Genomic DNA, 22,794 nt, shown 5'->3' on the forward strand with positions numbered 1-22,794 from the left:
ATCCTCCTGTCTGGCTCTGCTGGGGTCACGGATGTACCACACCTGGACTTTTGTTCTGTTTTCATTTTAGACAGTGTCACTCTGCAGCCTGGGCTGGCCTAGAATTCTCTGAGTAGCCGAGGCTGGCCTTCAATTCACAGCATCCTCTCTCAGATGGGCCCAGCTTCAGTGCATTCCTGCGTTATCACCAACTTTTCCATGTTAAGGACAAGATGGTCTCATTTTCACCATTTGTTTGATTTCTCGGTTTGTTTGAGACAGGGTTTCTCTGTGTAGCCCTTGCTGTCACTGGAACTAGTTCAACAGACCTGGCTGGCTTTGAACTCATGAGATGTGCCAGCCTCTGCCTCCCAAGTGCTGGGGTTAAAGGTGTGAGCCACCACTGCCCGAGTGTCTTGGTTTTCTAACAGTAGCCCTTCTGTCTGTCACCTGTCTGAGCGTCTGATACAGTTTAAGTGTGAAGACACTTTGTGAGGATGCCACTTTCACCCTGAATTACGAATGCACTAAGGGGAGAGCTTGTTTCCCAAGCACCTGTGAGTTCGGGGTACAGGGCACATCCCCAACATTACGAGTGACGCACATAATGGAACTGAATGAAAAGAATGAGTAAAGGAACCAACATGACCCTGTAACAGAATACCAGAAGACATTCATCTTCCAAAATTTCAAAGAAGCAAATGCTGGACAGACAGAAGCTTCTCGTTTGTTGCTGTTTGTTTTTTGTTGTTGTTTTTTATTTTCAGACAGGGCTTCTCTACAGAGCTCTGGCTATTCTGTATGGACTATGTAGCCCAGGCTGGCCTCGAACTCACAGTGATCAGGTGCGCCTGCCCGTCTGCCAAGTGATGGAATTGAAGTATGGACCACGATGCCTCTCATGTGTGTGAGTGTTTTACAACAGCTGACTCCTTGGGAGGATCTAGCTAAGGACTCTTTCTGCAACCTCTGCATGTTCTGAGCACCTTGTGGCACCAGGCACATCTACTTTGAAACAAAGACCACAGATGAGATGTATGGCCTCGGGGACTCGCTCTCCCCAGTACAGAGACACACTATGCTGCTCCATGGGGTACACCACTGCCCTCTGACCTCACTTGAGTAATTTTTTGCATGGGTGTTGCATGTGTGGATGCCATGTGTGTCCATGTGGGGGGAGGGATGAATTGATGCTGAGAATCTTCCAACTTATCCTCACTGAAGCAGCATCTCTCCGCTAAACTCCCAGCTCCCTGACGATGGCTAGTTTCTCCAGCTAGCCTGGTCTGGGGGCCCCCTATTCTCCACTTCCTAGGGCTAGAATGGCAGGCAGGTCACAGACTCACCAAGACTTATGTGGGTCAGTCCTGCTTGTCAGGCAAGAACATTACCTACTAAATCACCTCCTTAGCCCCTATTAAGAGGTTATTAATTTTAAAAATTATTCACTAAGTGTTTGTGTGCATGTGCACACAATTTACACACACACACATGTACGGACAGGGGCACACATGTATGGACAGGCGCACACATGCCAAGCCCATACCTAGCGGTCAGAATAAAACTGTTTGGCAGTTGGTTAGTGCCTTCACCTTGTTTGGGGGCAGAATCTCCTTTTTCTGCTACTGTGCTTTGCTGTTCTAAGCTAGCGGGCCACAAGCGTGCAGCCAATTATCCTGTTCCAGCCTCTATCCTACCCAAGATACACTGCCGCTACAGACATAGACATGGACCAGCACGACTGCCTTTTAATGTCGACTCACAGGACACAAACTCTGGTCACAGGGTTGTGTTTCAACCCACTGAGCTATCTCTCTGGCCCAATAAAAAAGATGCTGTCCCAGTTGGACACAGCAGTGCACAGCAGTCATCTTAGCCCTCAGGAGAGAGATGGAGATTTGTGGCCATTCGTGGGCCACACAGGAAGATATTAAAATGATCTGGTTAGGGATTTTTAAAAAAAGATTTATTTTTTTTTTAATCTGTGTGTACATGTGTATATGCCTCCCAAGGGCAGGCACCTCTGAAAGACAGAGGATGGTAAATCCTCTGGAGCTGGAGTTTCAGGCTGCTCTGCAAACCAAACTTGGTTACGTTAGAAGAGCATCAAACACTCGTGACTGCTAAGCTATCCTGCCAGCCCCAATCCGATGCTGCTTCTCCATTTATTATCACTGCATGTGCACATGGGGGAAAGGGACGTACAGTATGCATGTTGATCTCTCCTTCATCCTTACGTGGGTTCCAGTTGTCAGGCCTGCACAGCAAGCATCTTTCACCTCAAGAGCTAGCTAGCTTCCTCACTATTGCTTGATTTTTAAATCCCAACTATGGTTGCTTGTTGTTCTGAACTCATCCTTTGTGCTGCCTCCCCAGGATGGCGAGGCACCTTCCCATTAGTGCTTCCCTTGCTACTGTCTAGGACAGGCAGTGGTGGATATGGAAGGCTGCCACACTCAGAACAACACAGCCACACTGTGTCTGGCCTACAGCAAGGTCTCAGGTTTTACATCTGAAAGCGAGAGTGATCTACACCTGTAATCTCAGCACTTGAGAGGAGCGGCCAGGGCCATGAGCTAAAAGTCATCTTCAGCCTGGCAGACATTAGACTGTATCTCAAAAAAATAGAAAAAAAAAAAAAGAAAAAAGAAAAGACAGTTAAACACACATCTGATAAAGAAAAGGAACCAGCGTTTACCACGAGGGGGGCACTTATATTTCAATTACAGAAGAAGATTAAGCTTTACCATGAGGGGGTACTTAAAGTAGTCGCTATCCAAGGAGCACTCTTTGGCAGCACGCGCCAGGCCTTGTAAAATGGGGATAAAGATCTGTAAGAAAGAGAAGCACAAACATTAGGTGTGAGGGAAGCAAGCACGCGTGCTCTGCCGACAGCTTGCAGTCTGTGGTCCATGCGCTCGTACTCTCCCTGCCCCCAGACAAACCATTTTCCCCTGTCTCTATAAAAATTGTAGAATTCCTGGGTGCTGACTGGTCAATGAGGATGGCTGTCTGGATGTGGATGAGCACCTCTGGCAGGGCCACCGACACCAAGAGCGGCCAGCGCAGACGGGGACACTGAGGGTGTGAGGTGTGCACTTCCACCCCTGCACACCTCAGCCCTCCCCACACCGAGCTGCTGATTAACACACAGCTATGATCTGTACGGAAATTACACTAAGTGTTCCACTTTCTCCTTAAATCCACTGTTTCCTGTTGCATTCAACTAATGGGGAGCAAGGAGAGAGCTGATGAGTGCTCAAACTGACAAAGACAGCTTTGGTAAGAAAGTCTTGCTAATACAGTCACCTGACCAGGAGACTGAAGGGCAGGCAAATGTGCAAGGTTGGCACTGATTGGTGACAGAGTTCAAGCCCCACTGCTCAGCACAGCTCACCTTCTAACGTCACAGTGCCTTCTCACTGAGCCACACAATTAGGAATGGGCTAAGGCAACATCACAGGGAAAAATACACGGGGCGTGGGCAACGTGTACGAGCCACAGCTATAAAGGGCACGCAGTATAAACCCACTAGAAACCTGGGCCAATCCCTCAGGCTGCAGGGCTCATCCCATCTCACAGAACTTTCTCTGAGAAAGGACAGAAAGACAGCACACGGATGTCGGATGCGGAGCGCGGCGAGGCATGAGATCAGTGCTGCTGAGATCACTCTGGAGTCTGTAACTCAATAATAAGGGTGGAAATTTGTGTTTTGTAAGCAACAGGAAAATGGGGAGTAACACTCAGCACGGGGGCAGGAGATACCAGAACTGCAGTCAAGGAGGAAAACAAAGCTCTGTAATCACACGGATAACAGCACTCACTGTCCATCTGGGCAGTCTTACACATGACGTAAGAATACTGTAAACTTTACTCTTGTGTAAGTAACAGCTTAACTGACAATAAGCAGGCAAATATGAATAAGCACAAAGTGCATTTTATCTCCAAGGATTCTGTTTGCTAATTTACTCTTGCTGTGTCCGTGTAACATGGTGTGCATATACACATGGAGATTGGAGGGCAACTGTCAGGTGGCGATAGCATCCGTCCCGTGTGTTCAGGAGCCCCACTCAGGTCCTGAGGCCTCTGGCCTGGGCATCAGACTGTTTTTGTGACCTGCACATCAATGTAATTCTTTTATTCCTGAGTAAGAGCCTAGTGCAGATAAAAGCTTCAGCTTCTCATCTTCAGCTCTTACATTAAGTTGCTATGTATTTCCTTTTGTCCACTTGGAAACATCATTCAAGCATTGCAGGAAGTGGACATTCCAGGAGCGACTTAGTCAAGTGCTATGTGGTGCACGTGTCAGGTTAAAGGTGAGCTGTGGTCCAGGGCCAGCAGGCTCCTTTCCTTCAGCATTCTCTCCAAAGAAACCCCGAACTCAGGAAAGACAACAGCATTCACACCAGCTGGCCCGAGCGAGCACCAGCTTTTAGTGACTCAGAGACCTATCTGTGCCATTAGCTCTGACTGCGTTCATGCCACCTCCTTTACAAAGCCACCTAAGGTCACTTTATGGCCTCTAAGTTTATCAATAAAATAAGCATAACATGTCCCTTCAGTTGATTTTTGTCCTGATTTTAAAATTACTCTGATTCATGGTTACCACACCCAAAGGCTGACCCTCCTGAGACAATGACTTTTTCCCACAGGAGTTTACCTATTTGCCTAAAGATGACAGCTCATTACTGCTCCTGCATGTCCACAAGACGCCACTAAAGACTGAGGCTAACAACTTCAGAGAGGGGGCACCTTTAAAGAGAATTTTTCTTCTTGAATCCTGAATTGTTCTGTCTGTCTGTCTGTCTTTCTTCCTCCCACTGAGATGTCTCATTAGCCTTGGCTAGCCCGGAACTTAACCATATACACCAGGCTGGTTTCAAACCCATAGAGATTTACCTGGCTCTGACTGGCCAGTGCTGGCATTAAAGGCACACACCATACCTCATGTGGCCTGGATTGTGTTTTACAAATATTTCAGAATTCAAAGGTCTTAAAATCCAGAGTTATGAGTGTACCAGATAAAAAACAAAGTGAGGTATGATGCCGACTGACAGTACTGGCAGCGAGATCTAGGAGAGACACTTCCCACACGGCGGTCTTGTTTATTTCCTTTGTAGCATCTATGACTGATGCATGGATTTTATGAGGGCCTTTTCATACATGCACATAGATGTATTTTTATCACAGTCACCATTACATGCCGGCACCTCCTCTCCACTCCACTCCTCCTCTTCCTCTTAGTCACTTGGCTACTTTCAGGCCCTGACTCCCTGCCCCCATCCCTCCCTTCCAAAGACCGATGAGTTTACTGGGGCTGCTCGCAGAAGCACGGGTGAGAGGTTTCTCATAGGAGCATGAGCACCTTACCAAGAAGGCATCTCTCCAGCCTGTAGCCCCCACGAAGTTCATGGGAGGGGTGGAGCTTCATGAGTCTCTCCCCTACCCATGACATGATGTATCCAGACAGCAGAGAGCACTTAGCTAAAAGCTAGAGCAGTACTTGGCCCAACTATACCTGCTTGAACACCTCTTCATCCTGGTGAGTGGTCCTCACCAGCTCTTGAATGAAGCCGTACGGGAGATTCCTGCAGAGCATGTACGGCACGAGGAAGGATGGCTGTTGCAAGGACCTGAAGATGCAGGAAAAGCAAGGGCTGTGATGGGAGCATGTGGAATGCCATGGTCACACAGGCCGCCCGTCATAGAGACACAGAACCTACCAAACACGCTGCACAACCATTACTTAGGCAAAGCGTGACCTTTCTGACACTGGTGACATCTGGCCTTTTAAAGGAGACATCAGTGGAAACTGCAAAGACAACAAGTCTTTCTGAATGAAGCATTAGGGCTGGGAGGTACGTCAGTGACAGGGCCCTTGTCTAGCACACGTAGAGCCCTAGGCCGGATCCTCAGTAATGGAAGATAAATAATAAATGCAATTAAAAATCAATTATGAGACCAGAGAGACAACTCAACGGTTAAGAGCACTGGCTGCTCTTGCTCTTCCAGTTCTAGGAGTTACAGACACCTTTTCCTGACGTGTAAGAGTGCCACAAGCACGTGGTGCACACACACGCACGCGCGCACACACACACACACACACACACACACACACACAAAAGCATGCACACAAAAGTGAATCTAATTTTGTTAAATAAAAATTAATCATTATTTTATTTTTCACCTACATTGAGGGAAAAAAGACTAGCCATAATCTCTTTTAAATTCTTCTTTTCTGTTACTTGGTTTTGTGGGGATTTTTGTTGTTGTTATTGTTCGGTTTGGTAAGGTTTCTCAATTGGTGGCAGCAGCAGCAGTGACACACACCGTTTATCTCAGTGCTCAGGAAAGAGATAGTGGAGCTCTGAGTTCGAGTCCAGCCTAGTCTAGGAGCCAGAACAGCCAGAGCTACACAGTGAATCCCTGTGTCAACACATGAGCAAGCAAACAAAAACCCAGGGTTTTTCTGGGCAGCCCTGGATGCCCTGAACTTGCTTTGTGGATTAGGATGCTTTGCATTCAGAAATCTGCCTGCCTCTACCTTCCAAGTGTTGAGATCAGAGCCAGGCGCCATTATGCCCGGCTTAGTTAACTGGATTTTAAAGACAGGGTTTTGCTATGGAGCTCAAGGTTCACACTAGCAAGCAGTCCTGCCTCAATCTCCCCAGTTCTGGAGCCTCATTTTCTCATTTTGAAAAGATTAAAATTCCTATGGTTATAGCACAGTACAATTATTTCAATTTTTCCTTTAGTTATTTTTACATGACAGACATGAAATCCAGGGCTGGGAAATGTGCTGTCAGTTGTTAAGAGCACTAACGGCTCTTCCAAAGGACCTGGGTTCGATTTCCAGCACCAACACAGTGGCAATCATTGCTAACTGCAGTTGCAGGGGGATCCCGTGCCCTCTCTGGCCTCTCTCTGGCCACTGGGCAAGCATGGGATACACAAATATACAAGCAGAAAAATGCCCATACACACAAATAAAATTTTGTCTTGTTTTGTTTTGTTTTTCGAGACATGATTTCTTTGGGTAACCCTGCATAAATTCACTGTGCAAACCAAGCTGACCTTGAACTCAGAGTTTACTTGCTTCTGCCTCCCAAATGCTAGAATTAAAGGAGTGTGCTACCTGTCCACCCCTGGAAAAAAATTTTTTTCAAATGAAATAAGCAAGCTTTTATTAACCTTGAAAGCTATGCCAAAGTTTCTGAAACAGACAATTATAGCAAATTATTCCAATTAATTTTCCTACTGCTGTTTTTTGTTTTATCTTGTCTTTATGAGACAGGGTCTCACTATGAAAACCAGGCTAGCTTGTACCTTACTAGACTGGCCAGCCAGCCCGGCCTCCCTGGGGGTGAGCCCCATGTCTCTGCCTCCTGAATGCTACATCATAGTTACGTGCCTCCTCACCCGGTCCGCCCCACCCCGATAGTCTCTAATCCTAGTAACAGAGAACAAGGAATCCCATGGAGTGCGACTATTTTGTCAAATCGTCACTGGTTCCAGACACTAGGCTTCAAATTATCAATATTCGGTTCCACATATTTCAAAATACAGAGAACTCTCAAAATATAAATAACTTCTTTTTAAAACTGTGCTATACTAAAAGATAAACAAAAGCACAGTTTTCCAGAGGAGGAAACAGCATCTTTACTCCTCATACATCCACATCCTGAGAGGTATTTATTTCTGTCTTGTGTTTCTCCTGCATGCATTCCTCTGTACCACCCCATGTGTCCAAAGAGGCCAGAAGAAGGCATCGGATCTCCTGAATTGGGGTTACAGAGACTATGCCCCCCCATGTGGATGCTGGGATGCTGTGGGTGCGAGGAATTGAACCCAAGTCCCTGGCAAGAACAGCCAGTGCTCTAACGCTGAGCCATCTCTCCAGCCTGAGCTCTGAGGACTGAAGCAGACAGTCACGACACCCGACCCAGAATTATCAACGTGCTGAAAATCAGAGGCAGCTGACAGCCACTGAGAGCTGGCCCTCCCTACCCACCCCCGAAGCACAGCAGCGTAGTGTCCACCATACCTGGGCTGTGTGAGGGACCCTTGTAGCACTAGCGCGGTGTGGGAGATGCACTGCGAGCGGATGTTGCTCAGAAGCTGGCTGACTGCTGGCTGGCTGCACATCTGAGAAGAGAGACAACAGTCAGAATACAGAACTGAAAAGGCTGCTTCCCTCACCCCGCACCTCCCTCGTCCTGTGCTCTTAGTACAAAATGAGACAAGTGTGTCACCACCTGTACCGAGGCTAATCAGAGAAGACAGAGCAGAGCCACGCACGGGGCACACTGTCCCACTCCTTTTGGGGGACTTATTACATACTCCGAGGCAGTTGTCCATACATAGACCAGGTGGATGTCCATCTACAGCGGCCATCTGTCCCGTCTTCTAGAGCACACCCCACACCTAGCATTGCTTTGCTTTTGCTGAGATTAAGGACAACAATTTCTAATTCAGACTGGAATTAGACCTTGAAATGTGAATGAGAAGATAGGGAATGAGAGAATGGGAGACGCTGGGCGTGGTACATTCCTCCATCCCAGTGCCAGATGCAAGTGGATCTCCGTGAGTTCAAGGCCAGTCGGGACTATATAGTGAGACCCTGTCTCAAAAAAGGGTTGGAGAATGCTACTTCCTTGGCTTACCATGGCCCTGCAGCTTGTACAACTGTGGCTTTACCCCTGAGGAGTGTCACTCACTCATGAGAGCTGCTGGGACTCACTGGGCAACTGAAAACCCACTCTCATGGAAGGTTAACAGTTCCTGCAACCCACGGCATGGGACTGCAGTGTCAGATGTTGCACAATGATTTCCTCAGGCACCTGGCATTATGGCTTCAATATAAATATGTCCCTAGAGGGCTTCTTATGTTATAGGCTTGATTGTTTGCTGAAGAGCATTTCTGAGGGGTGAAAGGTCACCAGGGTTGTGGCTCTAGTTTAGTATCAGCAATGCACTGACTGACAATACCATGGATTTGGCAAGTAAGGTCTCATGAGAGGAAGCATGTCAATCAGGGTGTGAATGAACAGTCTAGCTAGCTCATCTTAGGACTCTTCCTGTTTTCCTTTGCTTCTTGGTCACCATGACAACAGCAATTTAACTGTTCCACACCTGTCTACAAAGTTGCTGACCACATCCCAGAAACAACGGACTCATCTGATGATGGATTTAAGTATCTGTGAGCATGGTTCACCTTTCTTGCTTTGAGTTTCCTGTACATTCTGTTCTAGCAATGGAGAACTGACACACCAGCAACTATCAGGCCCACTCACGTACAAGACGAGCAGACAGACGACAGGACTGCAGAGCCGAGGCCCTCCGACTAACAGCAGAGCTCTGGCACACCATCCACATGGTGACCATCCACATGGTGACCATCTACATGGTGACCATCTGTCTGCATGGTGGTGTGAGCTCTACAGGACTGGATTCTGTTCTCAGACAGGGCCAAAGCTGCTCGTACACTGCCTGGTACCTAACAGCTGTCCCTGGGGCAGGGATCAGCACATGTGTCAGTGAGGTTTGCTTTCTTCCTGGTAAATCCACATCACGGTACCTTTGGTGCTTTTTTTTCCTCTATTCCAACTCGGTCAAAGCACTCGATGAGGTAGTTCAGCATGTCCGTCTCTTTGCAGGTTTCAATGGTGAAATGGTCACTGTAAGAATCCCAGGTACTTGCTCCACCAGAGGCTCCCAAACTTTGGGGAAGAAAAAACACATTGACAATGCTGTTCTCTTCGGGACCACTTCTAGAGCACAGCTTTCTAGAGCACAGCTAGCCACGCTGCAGCAGAAAGCCGTTAGGAGCCTGCATCCACAGTTAGGAGCCTGCACCCACGCACGGTGAAGCACAAACCCATGCAGCCACACTGCAGCTCACCGCTGCTCTGTCACCCAGGCCAACCAACAATGTCTGGCAAACACGTTCCAGCCTGTCAGGACCTGGCCCTGCTGGGGATGCCAACTCACAATCAGGACTAGGAACTGCTGCTGGGTGCTGAGCAGCTGGAGTCAACCACAAGCTCACCACTCAGCGGACACGTGTGGCCAGACAATGTAAATCGTCTGTCACTTCAGGAGAAGCACACTCTTAAGTGACTACTACGGTAGCACTCGCATCCTCAGGATGTCTACACAGATCAGAAGAGACTTCAGTCAGCATCAAAACAGGCCAAGTCGGAAGGAGAAATTAATGTTTTTGCTACTGAATTTTCAAAAACGTCAGTGAACAAGGAAAAGCAGATCAGTGAAAATCAAATAAACAAAAAGCTTGCACAAAGAGTACACTGGCTCAGGCATAGTCCCAGCTTAGCTTGTTACCGGCAACCAGAGCCTCAGCACACCTGCAGGGGGCGCTATGGAACCCTGCCACTACTCATAACTATTCCCAGACAAAGGCCGAGCATCACAATGCTGAGGTCCAGGGATACTGAACAAAGAAGCTGAGTAAGTCCGACAGATCGAAAACCAAAATGGATGTTTCATTACCACGTGGATTTTTGCAATTGTATTTAATGCAAAAATCACAAAGAGATTAAGACAAAGGAAGAAGCACAGAATCCTGAAATAAGGGGGGAAAGGTAAGCAAAAATACTACACAAAGAAGGTGACAGAGATGGCAAGACATCAGGACCTGACAGGGTCATCTCTCCTTCGACCCCAGCACAGACAAAGCACAGGAACCGAGAGACCCACAAGAACTGAGGTAGCAATGCCATGATGCACACTGAGAGAGGCAGGCACGACTAATTTTGGACAGTGTACCCACAAATCACCTTGGCATTTGGGGAAACGCACAGCGGACACGAGAATGGAAGTGGGGTGTGGGTGACGCAGTGCACAGGGAACCGTGTCGCAAAGCCAAGGCTGTCCCCCAGGGTCTAACAAACCTCAACTACTGTAACCTAGCTCCAGTATGATAAAAATTCTTAAAAAGAAGGAACGAGAGGCTGGGGATTTAGCTCAGTGGTAGAGCGCTTGCCTAGGAAGCGCAAGGCCCTGGGTTCGGTCCCCAGCTCCGAAAAAAAGAACCAAAAAAAAAAAAAAAAAAAAAAAAAAGAAGGAAGGAATGAGGCTGAGGGGAAGCCTAGGGAGGGGGCAGGCCTCCAGGCTGCGGAGCACCTCGCTAGACCCAGCACCCGCAGGCGAGGGAGCCTACTCCCTAATGGCACACTCTGGAAGGTCCTAACCAGCCAAACAGAAGCGAGAACTGGGACAAAGCCCAGGACATGCACCCAACAGTCGACACAAACCTTCTGCAAGCCTGTGTTGTAGCAAGTCCTGGAAAGGTCTCAGGAAAAGCCTGCCTGACCCACAGCAACCTGAGTTTTACCTGATCATGTTTACTGCATCATCCAAGACGGCTTTGCTAATACAGCCCTGCTCCTATGTGTAATTCGCAGTAATTTTCCTTGTAGGAGCTCTCACATATGTCAGTGAAAACATAACTTGGTGTTTAAAATGAAAATCTGAACACTATCTGAAGTTTAAAAAAAAAAAAAAGCAACATTTGATGCCAGTAGCTGCTTTATCATGTGGTTCCCAGATCGGGAGAGAAGAGCGCCCTGAGGAAGTGCAGCACACTGGGTGCTGGCGCCTGCGGTGGCTGAAGTTACAATGGCTCTCATGAAGTTACAATGGCTCTCATCGAGACACTCATTTAGCCAACAACCACTGACTGTCACTGCAGGCGGCCTACCAGGTGGGCGCCCGCACATCCCGTGATCTCTGCACCGGGCTAGAAGGGCAGATGTCTGAGATCACCCCAGGCTACACAGCCAGACCTGGTGGAGTATAGAGAAGAATATCCGCCATATTTGAGACAACACAAAGGACCTAAGGATATCATGGGATTTTCAAAGCTAAGAGATATTTCATGAATCAGACTGCAAGCAATCAGCTGATTTATATCTGAAGGGATAAAGCTTAGATGAGCCTTTAACACAACACAGAAATATCGAGAAAACCCAGATCTATCAGATATTCAAGGTGCCAAAGGAAATCACGACTTCAGTCTTTGGAAGAGCCACTCTCAACACCAATCGGACAGTGTCAGAGGTCAAAACTGAACATTTCCCGCACATTAATCCGAGTGCTGAACACAGAGAGGGGAAGTCAGCAGCAGCGGTGTGGTCCTGGCTGCTCAGGAGCTGAGGCTGAGGAAGGACGACTGCCAGCACGGACCACACAGCAGATTCCCATCCTCCGTTCCGCTCTAAGTAACCCGCTCACATCTATTCCTCAAGGGGGTGAGTCATGACACCTACGCAACTCGGACAGCCTAAAACCCCAGCAATGCTCCGCACATGTAAGAAAGCCCAAGCCACTTTCTAATGACTGCATCACAGTCCTAGTGAGCCAGGTAACTGCCTCATATCACAGCAACCTAACATGTATCCCTACAATGGAAATATTCTCAGAAATGGCATGCCCCTCGCGTCCAGACAGGCTGAATTACATTTCAAATGTAGCAATGACCAACACCAGCTTCTTAAAGGGTCCACTGTCTTTCCTTCTCTAATGAGAATACTAACATTCCCATTTACCTGGCGTGTACTCTCTCTCTCTCTCTCTCTCTCTCTCTCTCTCTCTCTCTCTCTCTCTCTCACTCACTCAGCACGCACCACTGAATGCTGTTCCCTCAGGAGCTCTCCACTTTGTGTCTTGAGACAACCCTTCTCTCGCTGACCTGGAACTCACTGAATACTCTGGGCGAACAAAGCCAGGGAGATCCTCCTGCCTGTGTCTTCCTCACCAGCACTCAAGCCATACACGTGTGCCACGCCACCACTCGAAGTTTCTTTTAGCAAATACAGGGTCCAAATCCAGGTTCTCATGCATGCATCCTGACTCCCATCTCCCATTTACCAGGCTTTTAACTATAGACCTAGGAATTCTGTGTTTTCTCAAGCTAAGGCCCAGAGTTAATCAAGTTCAAGCAAGCCAATTCACACTACAAATGTGCACACTGGGCCTGCTGTGCTCTGTGCACCGCTGATGGTCCGGGGTGTACAATGAATGGCACAGATGAAGGCTATTAGTCTCTAAGAGCGGGAGGATAAAACACAAATTAACGTCTGTTTGCAGCACAGCAAACAGAAGCAGAGATCTGGGTGTGGGGCAGCCCTTGGAAAATTATGTGGACCACAGAGTGCACCAGCAGGCATGGCACTGTGCTGTCATGTGTTCCTCATGGTTAACACTGAGGTCAGACAGCAGCCCCTCAGGAAATGTCACTAAAGCCTGAGGAAAGTCTCTGGGGGACTAGAGGCTCAGAGCGGACAGTGGGTCCTTAGAGTGGTGGACAGCGAGCACAGCATGCAGTCAGCGCCTAGCCCAGTGGACGGGTCAAACTAAACCCAGGCTTCCATGCTGCACTCTGTAACAGGAAGCACAGTGTGCATGTCAGCCTTCTCTTTGCCACCTGTGACCTGGCAGTAGCTAGGCAGTCAGAAAAGCAAACGAGAAAAGATAACAAGTAATAAAACCCATTCAATGTCTTCCTACACACTGAGGTCCCAAGGCACGATGGGAAATCTGAACTACAAGATAAGCCTCCCTTTACTGACTCTTCCCTGAGAGCAGGAATTCTTTCCACAGAAGGAATTTTCCCAGCCCCGCCCCTTTCCCCCTTTGCTTTCTTAAAATTACACTTATTTATTTGTACTTGTGTGTGCATGTGTGCACATTTGTGTACGTGTGTGTGTCACAGCACAAGTGTGGAAATGAGAAAACTCTCAGGTCAGTGTTTCCCTTTCTCCTTCCATATAAGTGTGGGTCCTTGAGTCAGACTCAAGCTGGTCCTTTGCGAGCGCAGTAAGTGCTCTCCACCGCTGCGTCCCAGCCCACAAGTCTTTAAAGTCTGACTCTGTATATAAGAGAGAAAGCGTCACTGCCTTTCTGGGCCTGGCTTACTTAATAAAATGATCTGTAGGTATTAAAGTCCTTCCACAGCATGAACCCTGATGATCCTCAAACAAGGAGTATCTTCAAAGTTGTCAACATATAAGCCCTTTACCTGAGAGGCTAGCTCTACTCCAAAATGATTTATTTCCTACCTCTGTTAAGACTACTCTGAAGCACTGCTTTGCAGGCTTCTTTCTTAACATCATCATTCTTCTATACAGAAAAATGACTCATTTTCCTGCATGTCATGACTTCACTTACAGAGCTAGTAGGCCTCACAGTTTTCTGGTAGATCCTTTAACGTAAATCAGAGATGGGAGACAGAGGCATTTGTTGCTCTTGCAGAGGGACCTAGGTTCGGGTTCCAGCGCCCACATGGCTGTTCACTACCATCTCTAACTCCAGTTCCGGGGCCTCCGACAACCGCTTCTGGCCTGCATGCTGGTAAGTGTACATACATACACTCAGGCACATACACATAAAATAATAAATATAATTTTAATGAGCTATAAATCAGGCTGGGGAGATGGCTTGGAGGTAAAGCATATTGGCTGCTCTTCCAGAGGACCCAAGTTCAACTCCCAGCACCCACATGCTAACAAATATTAACAATTGTCTGTAAACCTAGTCCCAGAGGGTCCAAGGATGCCAGGTGCCAATGTGGTACACAGACACAAATGCAGACAAAACAACTTACACATAAAATAAACAAAATAAAGTATATCTTTAAAAAAAAAAAAGAAGAAAAGAAAGAAAGCTATAGAACCACATCTCTGTAAATAAAGATAATCTGACTTCAGGGAACAGTGGTGGTGCACGTCTTTAATCTCAGCGCTGAGCAGACAGAGGCAGGTGGAGCTCTGAGTTCGAGGCCAGTCTGGTCTACAGAGGGAGTTTCAGGAAACCCTGTTTCCAAAAACCAAACCAACCAAAATGAAAAAGAAAGGAAGGGGCTGGAAAGATGGCTCAGTGGTTAAGAGCACTGACTGCTCTTCCAGAGGTCCTGAGTTCAATTCCCAGCAACCACATGGTGGCTCACAACCATCTGTAATGAGATCCGATGCCCTCTTCTGGTGTGTCTGAAGACAGCTACAGTGTACTCATATATAATAAATAATTCTAAAAAAATAAATAAACAAACAAACCCTATTTTAAAAAAAAAGAAAGAAAAAGAAAGGAAGATAATCTGACTTCTTTCTTATCGCAGAGTTTGTTTGTCTGTTATTGCTCTGATCGTTCTGGCTAACAATCCCAATACCGCATTATAGGACATCCTCAGCTACATAAAGTTATCCCACAGACAACTCAAAGCAAAACATGTTCCCACAGACGTCTGCTGTGTGAAATGTAGTCACATGGGATTTTACAAGCATGGAAAAGACTCCCTCCACTCAAAACAATAATAAGTTCTTTTGCTGTCTCTTGCTGTCCTGACTTCCATGGACGTTCAAGTTCTCTATTCGTTTAGGGTCACATGTTCTGTGACTTTATCTGGAATCTACTCATCATCTACAAGAGGCAAGCCAGATCATCTCATTCCATGTCGCCAGAGAAGCCGTGCCAACTGATACAAATGTAATCTTGTAACTGAGCCTAAAAACTGTCCAAGAACAGAAGACGCACAGACAAGAACCAGAGCAGCAGTGACGGGAACACACAAAGGCCACAACAGTCGGGGTAGAGGGGCAGAACCTGAGCTCAGGGTTCCCGCTTCTCCAGTTTAAGTCCCACACAGAGAGAGCACAGGCCGTTAAACAATCACACTGCAGCTAGGAAGCACAGAACCTGGACCTCAGGCAAGGTCAGACACCAGGAATCTAAAAAGAGACTTATTAGTAAAAGCAGCGTGTGACTTGTTAAAGAATTAAACCAAACATTTCACCCACAGATAACTCAAAACAGATGAAGTATTTTACCATGTATGGAGGCCATCCCTACAGATGTCTACTGTGTGAACAGTCGCCACATGGGACGTTACAGGCACAAGAAAGACACCATTCCCCTTTGGGGATATTTACTTGGGAACAGATAATAAAATATTCAACTTAATACAAACATTGATCTTTTGGAATCAATAGTCACCCCTGCATCAACATTCCTCTCTCTCCTCAGGAGCCATCAAACTCAATGAAGCTCACCCAGCTTCTACTGCAGTCGCTATTTACACCTGGAGCTCTCTGTGAACAGCACTGGGCACAACATACAAACTGGGTCCAGAGGGAATTTCAGTTGAAGACAGAGAAACAAAAGGTCATTAAATTTGTGTGCCCAATATCATCTAGAAATGCAGTTTTCAAGCCAGTTTTCAGGGTGGGGGGCATTCAGTGGCCTCAGAAACAAAAGGCCACTGCTTCTCTGAGACCCGAGAGATGTTCAAGGAGACTCAGGGTCAGATGAAAAGGAGAACCGCGGTTACACCACACAGTGTGATGCTGTGTCCCAGCGCTGTTCTTCAGTACCTACGGGCTGCACAACCAAACTCAGGAACGGATCGACGGAGTCTCCTCAGCTCCTCCCAACAGTGGTGACTTAAGGGTGAATGAATGGCGGTTAATCTCTTCTCAGGCTTTGGACAAATGACTCGGATAAGTTTTCTTACCACTTTACTGAATTGTCGGATGTGTCACTTCTACTCGAGTGCACGCCTGCGAGCCTTCTGCCCTGTCTGGACTCAAAGCGGAGAGCCCTAAGCAGCGCTTGCTAACGTTAGTCCCTAAGCACCTGAAGCACATGCAGGGTCAGACTCCATTCTGTGATACCTGGACCCAAACTGGACACAAGAAAAATCATCATCACCACCACCTTCATCATCATCCTCCTCATCTTCTTCTTCTTCTTCTTCACTACTGTCCCCAGAAAGTGCGAGGAAGAGGGAGGAGAAAGGACTGTCGTACATACTACCACAACAAAAGCAGAAAAGGTCATCAGGGACAGAGGAAAGCAGGAAACAGGAGGAAGCTGCTGCTGCCGCCGCAGGCCGTCATTCAAGGTAGACGTCACACTCAGAACTGAACGCGCTGACATGCAGAAGCACAACTCCCTGTGGTACAGAGTCACGCAGGGACACTTGAAAAAGGGGGCCACCGGATTCCTGGGCTGCTGCTGCTTTCTGAGAGACTGGAACTACATGCAATCAGACAGCAAGACATAAACGCATGACTCACAGAAAGAGCAGACACTGGCCCAGTTCAAAAAGGCATCCTGTGAGCCCCGATTCTCAAAACACTGACCACAGTCTCTGAGGAAGGACTGATGGATAGGTCACAGAAAAAGATGCAGTTCTTTGGGTTTGGTGCAGACAACAGGAGGATGATGATAGGGAGGAGGGAGAGCAACAACACTGAGGTCTTCACTTCCTCGTGGACCAAAGCCTGCTAGAATCATGGAGGCAGGGCACGTGTCCACCACAGCTAGCCAGCGACACAGGTTAATAACCTAGCCAGCGACTCCCAGAATTCAACTGAGGTCAGTGTCACACAGCAGTTCTTTCCAAACCATGTTAATTTCCTCTCCCTGCACTGCAAACACACACGCAGCTCTCCTGAAAATAAATACCTAGGAGAGATCCGCAGGGAGGAGGGACGTCTGCTGGCAGCACTGGGCGAGGCGGGTGGGAAGGCGGGGGCCCTGCTGCGGGGCCTCTGTCTGGAGGAGCTGGCAGGTACTGCCCGGGGACTACTTGAGTGGGCAGGGAAGCCTGGGGGGTTAGCAAGAATGGAGGATCGTGGAGTGGGGCAAGGTGAAGACCCCCACAGGTGCGTGACGGTGTAGGGCCGATACCTCGGGGATGACGGCTGGCTTCCGGTAGCAATGACAGAAGCTGTGCTGTGGGAGCTGAGGGACGGGGAAGGCACAGCCGCCTGTGGGGCGACACTGTGGGGACTCAGGGGATGCGTGGCTGCACTTTGAGGGCTGAGGGACTGGGAAGCCACAGCCCCCTGAGGAGCTGAACTGTGAGGGCTGGCGGCGGGGGCTGTGTGGGAAGGTGAGGCAAAGGACGGGCTGAGCCCCGGCACAAAGCTCCACAGACTGGTAGAGGGGGCGGGGCTCGTTTCATAGAGGCTGAGTTAGTTGAGAGGAAGGAAAGAAAAAAAAAAAATCAAAGAAAAACTTGAGATAACTAAAAATAGATAATGTCAGCTTTTAAAGGATAGCACATTTACACTACATACTCTAGGAATTTAAGTAGATAAACATTTGAAAAATGACCAGAATCTAATTGCTACGTTCATGTAGGTGACCCCTTTCAAAGAACATTGTAGCACGCGTAGCCATGTGTGTCTAAAATGTAAGCAACAGCCTAACCACAGGAAGCTACGAAATCCAATGGTAAAGTCACATCCAGTGGCCACGCCCCCTCCCCTCTCTCCACCCCCTCTCCCCTTTCCCCCCTCCCCTCCCCATTCCCCCCTCCCCTCTCCCCATTCCCCCCTCCCCTCTCTCCGCCCCCATCTCCACCCACATGTCTGTGACACAAGACCAACACAGCACTCCACTGGCATCAAGTCCTTCATGGCTGTTTCATGACCAGCAGGTGAGCAGAGAGTCACACTGACCTGGAGAGTGAGCTGGCGCTGAAGGAACCCAAGCTGCAGAACATGGGACTTGTCCCCGAACTGGAGCCTGTGTTCAGCATGAGGTTTCTGTCTGGTGACCGAGCTGCCGTGGCGATGGGCTGGGATGTGGCCGTCAGACTGGCAAACGGATTTTCATCTCGTGTCTGAGTGGACATCATCAGCACTTCCATTAAAATCTGGCCAATCAGATCCTTAAAATCAGAGAACACTGTTGGGAAGGCAGAATAAAAGGCAGGTTACTCATGGGTCCTCATGTAGACGGTCCTCTAATAGCCAAAAGAGCCAGACTGACTCTGTGTGGTGTGATCCTGGATTAAATTCTTTTTTTTTAATATTTACTTATTAATTATTTTATAAGTACACTGTTGCTGTCTTCAGACACACCAGAAGAGGGCATCGGATCCCCTTACAAATGGTTGTGAGCCACCATGTGGTTGCTGGGATTTGAACTCAGGGCCTCTGGAAGAGCAGTCAGTGCTCTTAACCACTGAGCCATCTCTCCAGCCCCCCTGAATTAAATTCTTAACAGAGAAAGGATTTTAGCTGAAGCCCCAAAAAGTTCTGGTGTGCTTCCCAGTGACTTAATTTTCTTTTAAAAATTACTTTATATTTATTTGTATCCATGGGTAGTATGTATCCGTGCCTGCCCATACATACAGAGAAGGACAACTTTCAGGAGACCCTGTCCTTCCATTCACCTACATGGGTTCTGGGGGTAGCACTCTGGCCCTCAGGCCGAGGAGCAAGCGGCTCTACCCACTGAGTCATCTCACTGGCTCAGTGTGTATACTTCCCACGTTCGGGCAAACACACCATAACTACACAGAGTGCTACATTAGAGGAAACTGAGGGAAGCTTATGCATAAGCTCCTTGGACTTCCTCAAATTTTTTCTATGAATGTAAAACTATGCGTAAATTAAATATTATTTAAATCCCTTAAGAGTGCAGTCAGGGAGCCACTGCTGATAAATGTTAACTGTAAAAAGGAGCCAGTCCCTACCAGAATCGCCCTCACTATACCAGAACAGATGCAGCGCGGCAAGTGTTCCTCAGCCAGCACATACTTTACAGAGTCCAAGGGTCCATGCTGAGCACCCTCTGGTTTCTGAAGCAGATTCTGCAGTCTCCCCTCCTTGTTCTTTGCAGATCCCAGCTGATCTGCTGTTCGTCTTTAGACACATTCTGGATAACCCTGAACCAAAGTGCTGACCCATGGCAGTGTCCCCTGGTTAGAGCATTAACGATTGCCACTCACACCACAGGGGCGTTATATGAGACCCTTAGAGCTGGGAGCAGGAGCATCTGGTGGCAAGTCTTTAAAGCCTAAGGCTGCTCAGCCCTTCACAGCCAGAAGCTCTAAGAGGCCATCCCATCGGAAACCGACCCACCTTCCAGGATCACAGAAATTTCCCTCCCTCGAAGAAGACAGGCCAAGAGGAAAGGGAACAGTAACCAGGCTAACGGTGGCTGCCTCAGTGAAAACGCATCTTATACAAAACACCTTCTTCCCTAAAGACCAGGGACACACATCAGCACGCAGAGAGGCAAAAGTGCCCTCAGTCAAGACAATTGCATTACATGCCAGTGACGTGTAAAACCAATCCTGCTGCAAACAATTGAAGACAGACAGCCACAGTGCTCAGTAATACTGTGTCCTACAAAACGTCTTATTATTTTAAGTAGAGTTCCGCACAGCTAACCTCTTAAAACAGAACCGTAGGAGGACCACAAAATACAATCATTCTATTCTGCTAAGTAATTTAGTAAAAGGCTCTTGCTCGACTGTCTACATATCGCTTGGTAAGCATTCGGATCCTAAAAGACGAATGACGTGCAGAAGGAAGCTCGCCGCCCTGCAGCTGAGGTCAGCTCGCTACAGATGCAAGCAGGCAGCGGTCTGAGTCTGGGGTCCACCCTGCACACTTCTACTCTACCCTCACAGTCTTCTGCCACAAAGGAAAACTCCCTGCCCTACACAGGGACAGCCATTCCTTTATTTAGTTTTCTTCTGTCAATCACACATTAGGGCTGGAGAGAGAGCTCAGCAGTTAGAAGAGATGGCTTCCTTCCAGGGGACCCCACCCTAGATCCCAGCACCAACACTGGGTGCCTCACAACCGTGTGTAACTCCAGCTCCAGGGAGGGATCTGATGCTCTCTTATAGCCTCCAGAGGGACCGAAACATATATGTGTGCACAATGTACACAGCACATACACATAAAAACAAATTTAAAAAGTCATTTAGCAATAAAATCAAGGAAGAAGGTAGCCACACAGTTGTGTCCCCCGGAAGCATTCCTGTAACCAGAACTGCAGTCCCATAGAAGAGGACAGAGCCCGCACAGCCTCACATCCTGTGTGCCGCTGCTCTGACAGAGCCCCACCTTCTTTTGGGTTCTGTTTAAACTGCGCAGAGAGAGAAGAAAGGAAGATGACATCTCTGTCGCGGTCCTTCCAGGAGACACGGAAGATCTTACAGACCAGCTGTAAGGCCTGCTCTTCAGACACTTCAGGACCTGAAGAAGGCTCCTAGTAGGAAGGATGTGAGAGTTAATCTGCAGTAGAAGACATGCACTAACACATTTTGTCACAATTCGATTAATTTATTAAAGATGATATTTGTAAATGCATAAACCAGCCAGCCAGGCAAGCGACACAGTGAGCACAAGGCCAGCCTGGTCTCAACAAAGCAGGTCTCAAGCCATGCCGAGTTCATGTGAGACTCTGTGGACAGGCAAGTCAGTCTCACAAGGCTGCTGTCCTCATTCATGGGACAGCATGAGAGCAAAGGCATTGACAGGAGTGGCCAGGAGAACAGAGGCAGGGGCATGGCTGCATCCTCAATACCCCCTGCTGTACTGTGCTGATGGGGACCGGACTCTCAAGAGCTGGGTTCATTAGGTCGGCATGTGAGCACTTCCCTTCAAGGGTTTTCACAAACCTTAGCACTGCTCGCCGATTACATGACAGATACACTGTCACACAGAAGAAACAGGAAGAGCTACATGGAGGGAGACCACCTGGAGGGAGGCTAAGGTCCAACTTCTAATGGCCACCAGCATGTCCCCAAAGCATTTGTCAACTTCCTGAAGGGAGCATGGTGGGAACCTTCGCCACTGTGACCCCCAAACCCAAGCCACCCGAGGTTAGGGAACAAAGCTCAGATGAGAATGAACAGAACGGGCTCCTGAGTTTTACTTGCTGGTAGACTTTACATATCCTTGCTTTAATCACTTCAAAATACCGGCAAAGATATGACTTCCTGTTTTAGTAGAAGAGCCACACATTAAGTTTTATCGATGAAGGCATGGACCCAGCCAGCTATGGTGGCATGTCTTTAATGCCCGTGTTGAACAAACATTCACACAGGTCAGGGAGCAGCCTGGTCTAGACAGGCAGTTCCAGGCCTCCAAGGGCTAACAGTAGGATTCTGTCTCAGAAAAAGCCCAAACCAACTGACTGACCTGAATCATGCAGCCCAGCCAAGCAGAATGGAGGGGGTGTACAGAGGAGCTGAGCTCTGCTGCTACTAAGAAGACTAAAGCCGGAAATGCGGCATGCAGCTTCACTTCCAGACCTGAAGCCGACACGAGTGGACCGTGGACCGCCAGGTCCAAGCCGGCTCCAACTATGCAGTGAGGACTTTTCAGGGTGAAGGCTGAGACTGAGCACTCTTCAAAAGGAAAACCCTAGCCACAGACAGCTGCCCTGGCCATGGCAGCCTCGAGGAGCGACAGCACTGAGAAGCCAGGCGCCCTTTCTCCCTCACTGACCTTGTCACTCAGGCTCCGTTTTTCTCTTCGGTCGTTCTCGTCCACCTCCATATTCTCGATTCCAGAATCCACATCCACCTGGGACATGCTTTAAATACAGAAGAGAAACATGTCCTTTATCTCTTCTAAAACTCCCGGCACCAAGAATCAATTGACACTGGGCAGGAAAGCACAGTAGCACCAGTCCCCCAGCCCCGATCTGCCTGTAAATCTAACAGTTCCTCCCAAACTGGCAGCACAGAGCACACAAAAGCATCCTGTCCATCTTACTGCTGCAGTCGTTTTTCCCAAGGTATCATTTCCTTGGGCTCACTTTCAAAAGCGAAGAAATCAGCAGAATGGACTTTCAGGACAGGCTATTTTTACACAATGCCGAACGCAAGCGTCTTTATAGAGCTGACTGACTGTCGGGCACGTGTACTTGGACACCCATCACTTTGACGAGAACACCGTTACACCATGTCTCACTTTCACAGATGGGTGGTACTTGCGGCAGTCACTTCTGTCCACAGCAGTCACTGTGTCACCAGCTGACTTA

At 48.1% G+C, this 22,794-nt stretch overlaps 1 protein-coding gene across 3 annotated transcripts in view; it reads right to left on the reverse strand.

The window, feature by feature from the left end:
- Ube4b (ubiquitination factor E4B) overlaps nt 1–22,794 on the reverse strand; it is a 103,676-nt gene that overhangs the window by 37,428 nt on the left and 43,454 nt on the right. Inside the window, exons 4-12 of one of the 3 annotated variants that reach the window (XM_006239387.5) lie at nt 22,257–22,344; nt 20,868–21,012; nt 18,462–18,690; nt 17,461–17,967; nt 16,665–16,802; nt 9,557–9,698; nt 8,024–8,124; nt 5,498–5,612; nt 2,727–2,810 (exon numbers count right to left, since the gene is read on the reverse strand). In XM_006239387.5, the coding sequence (XP_006239449.1) occupies nt 2,727–2,810; nt 5,498–5,612; nt 8,024–8,124; nt 9,557–9,698; nt 16,665–16,802; nt 17,461–17,967; nt 18,462–18,690; nt 20,868–21,012; nt 22,257–22,344 (1,549 nt within the window). 3 annotated transcript variants of the gene reach the window in all.

This window comes from Rattus norvegicus, chromosome 5 (genome assembly GCF_036323735.1).
Source record: "Rattus norvegicus strain BN/NHsdMcwi chromosome 5, GRCr8, whole genome shotgun sequence".
NCBI lineage: Eukaryota > Metazoa > Chordata > Mammalia > Rodentia > Muridae > Rattus > Rattus norvegicus.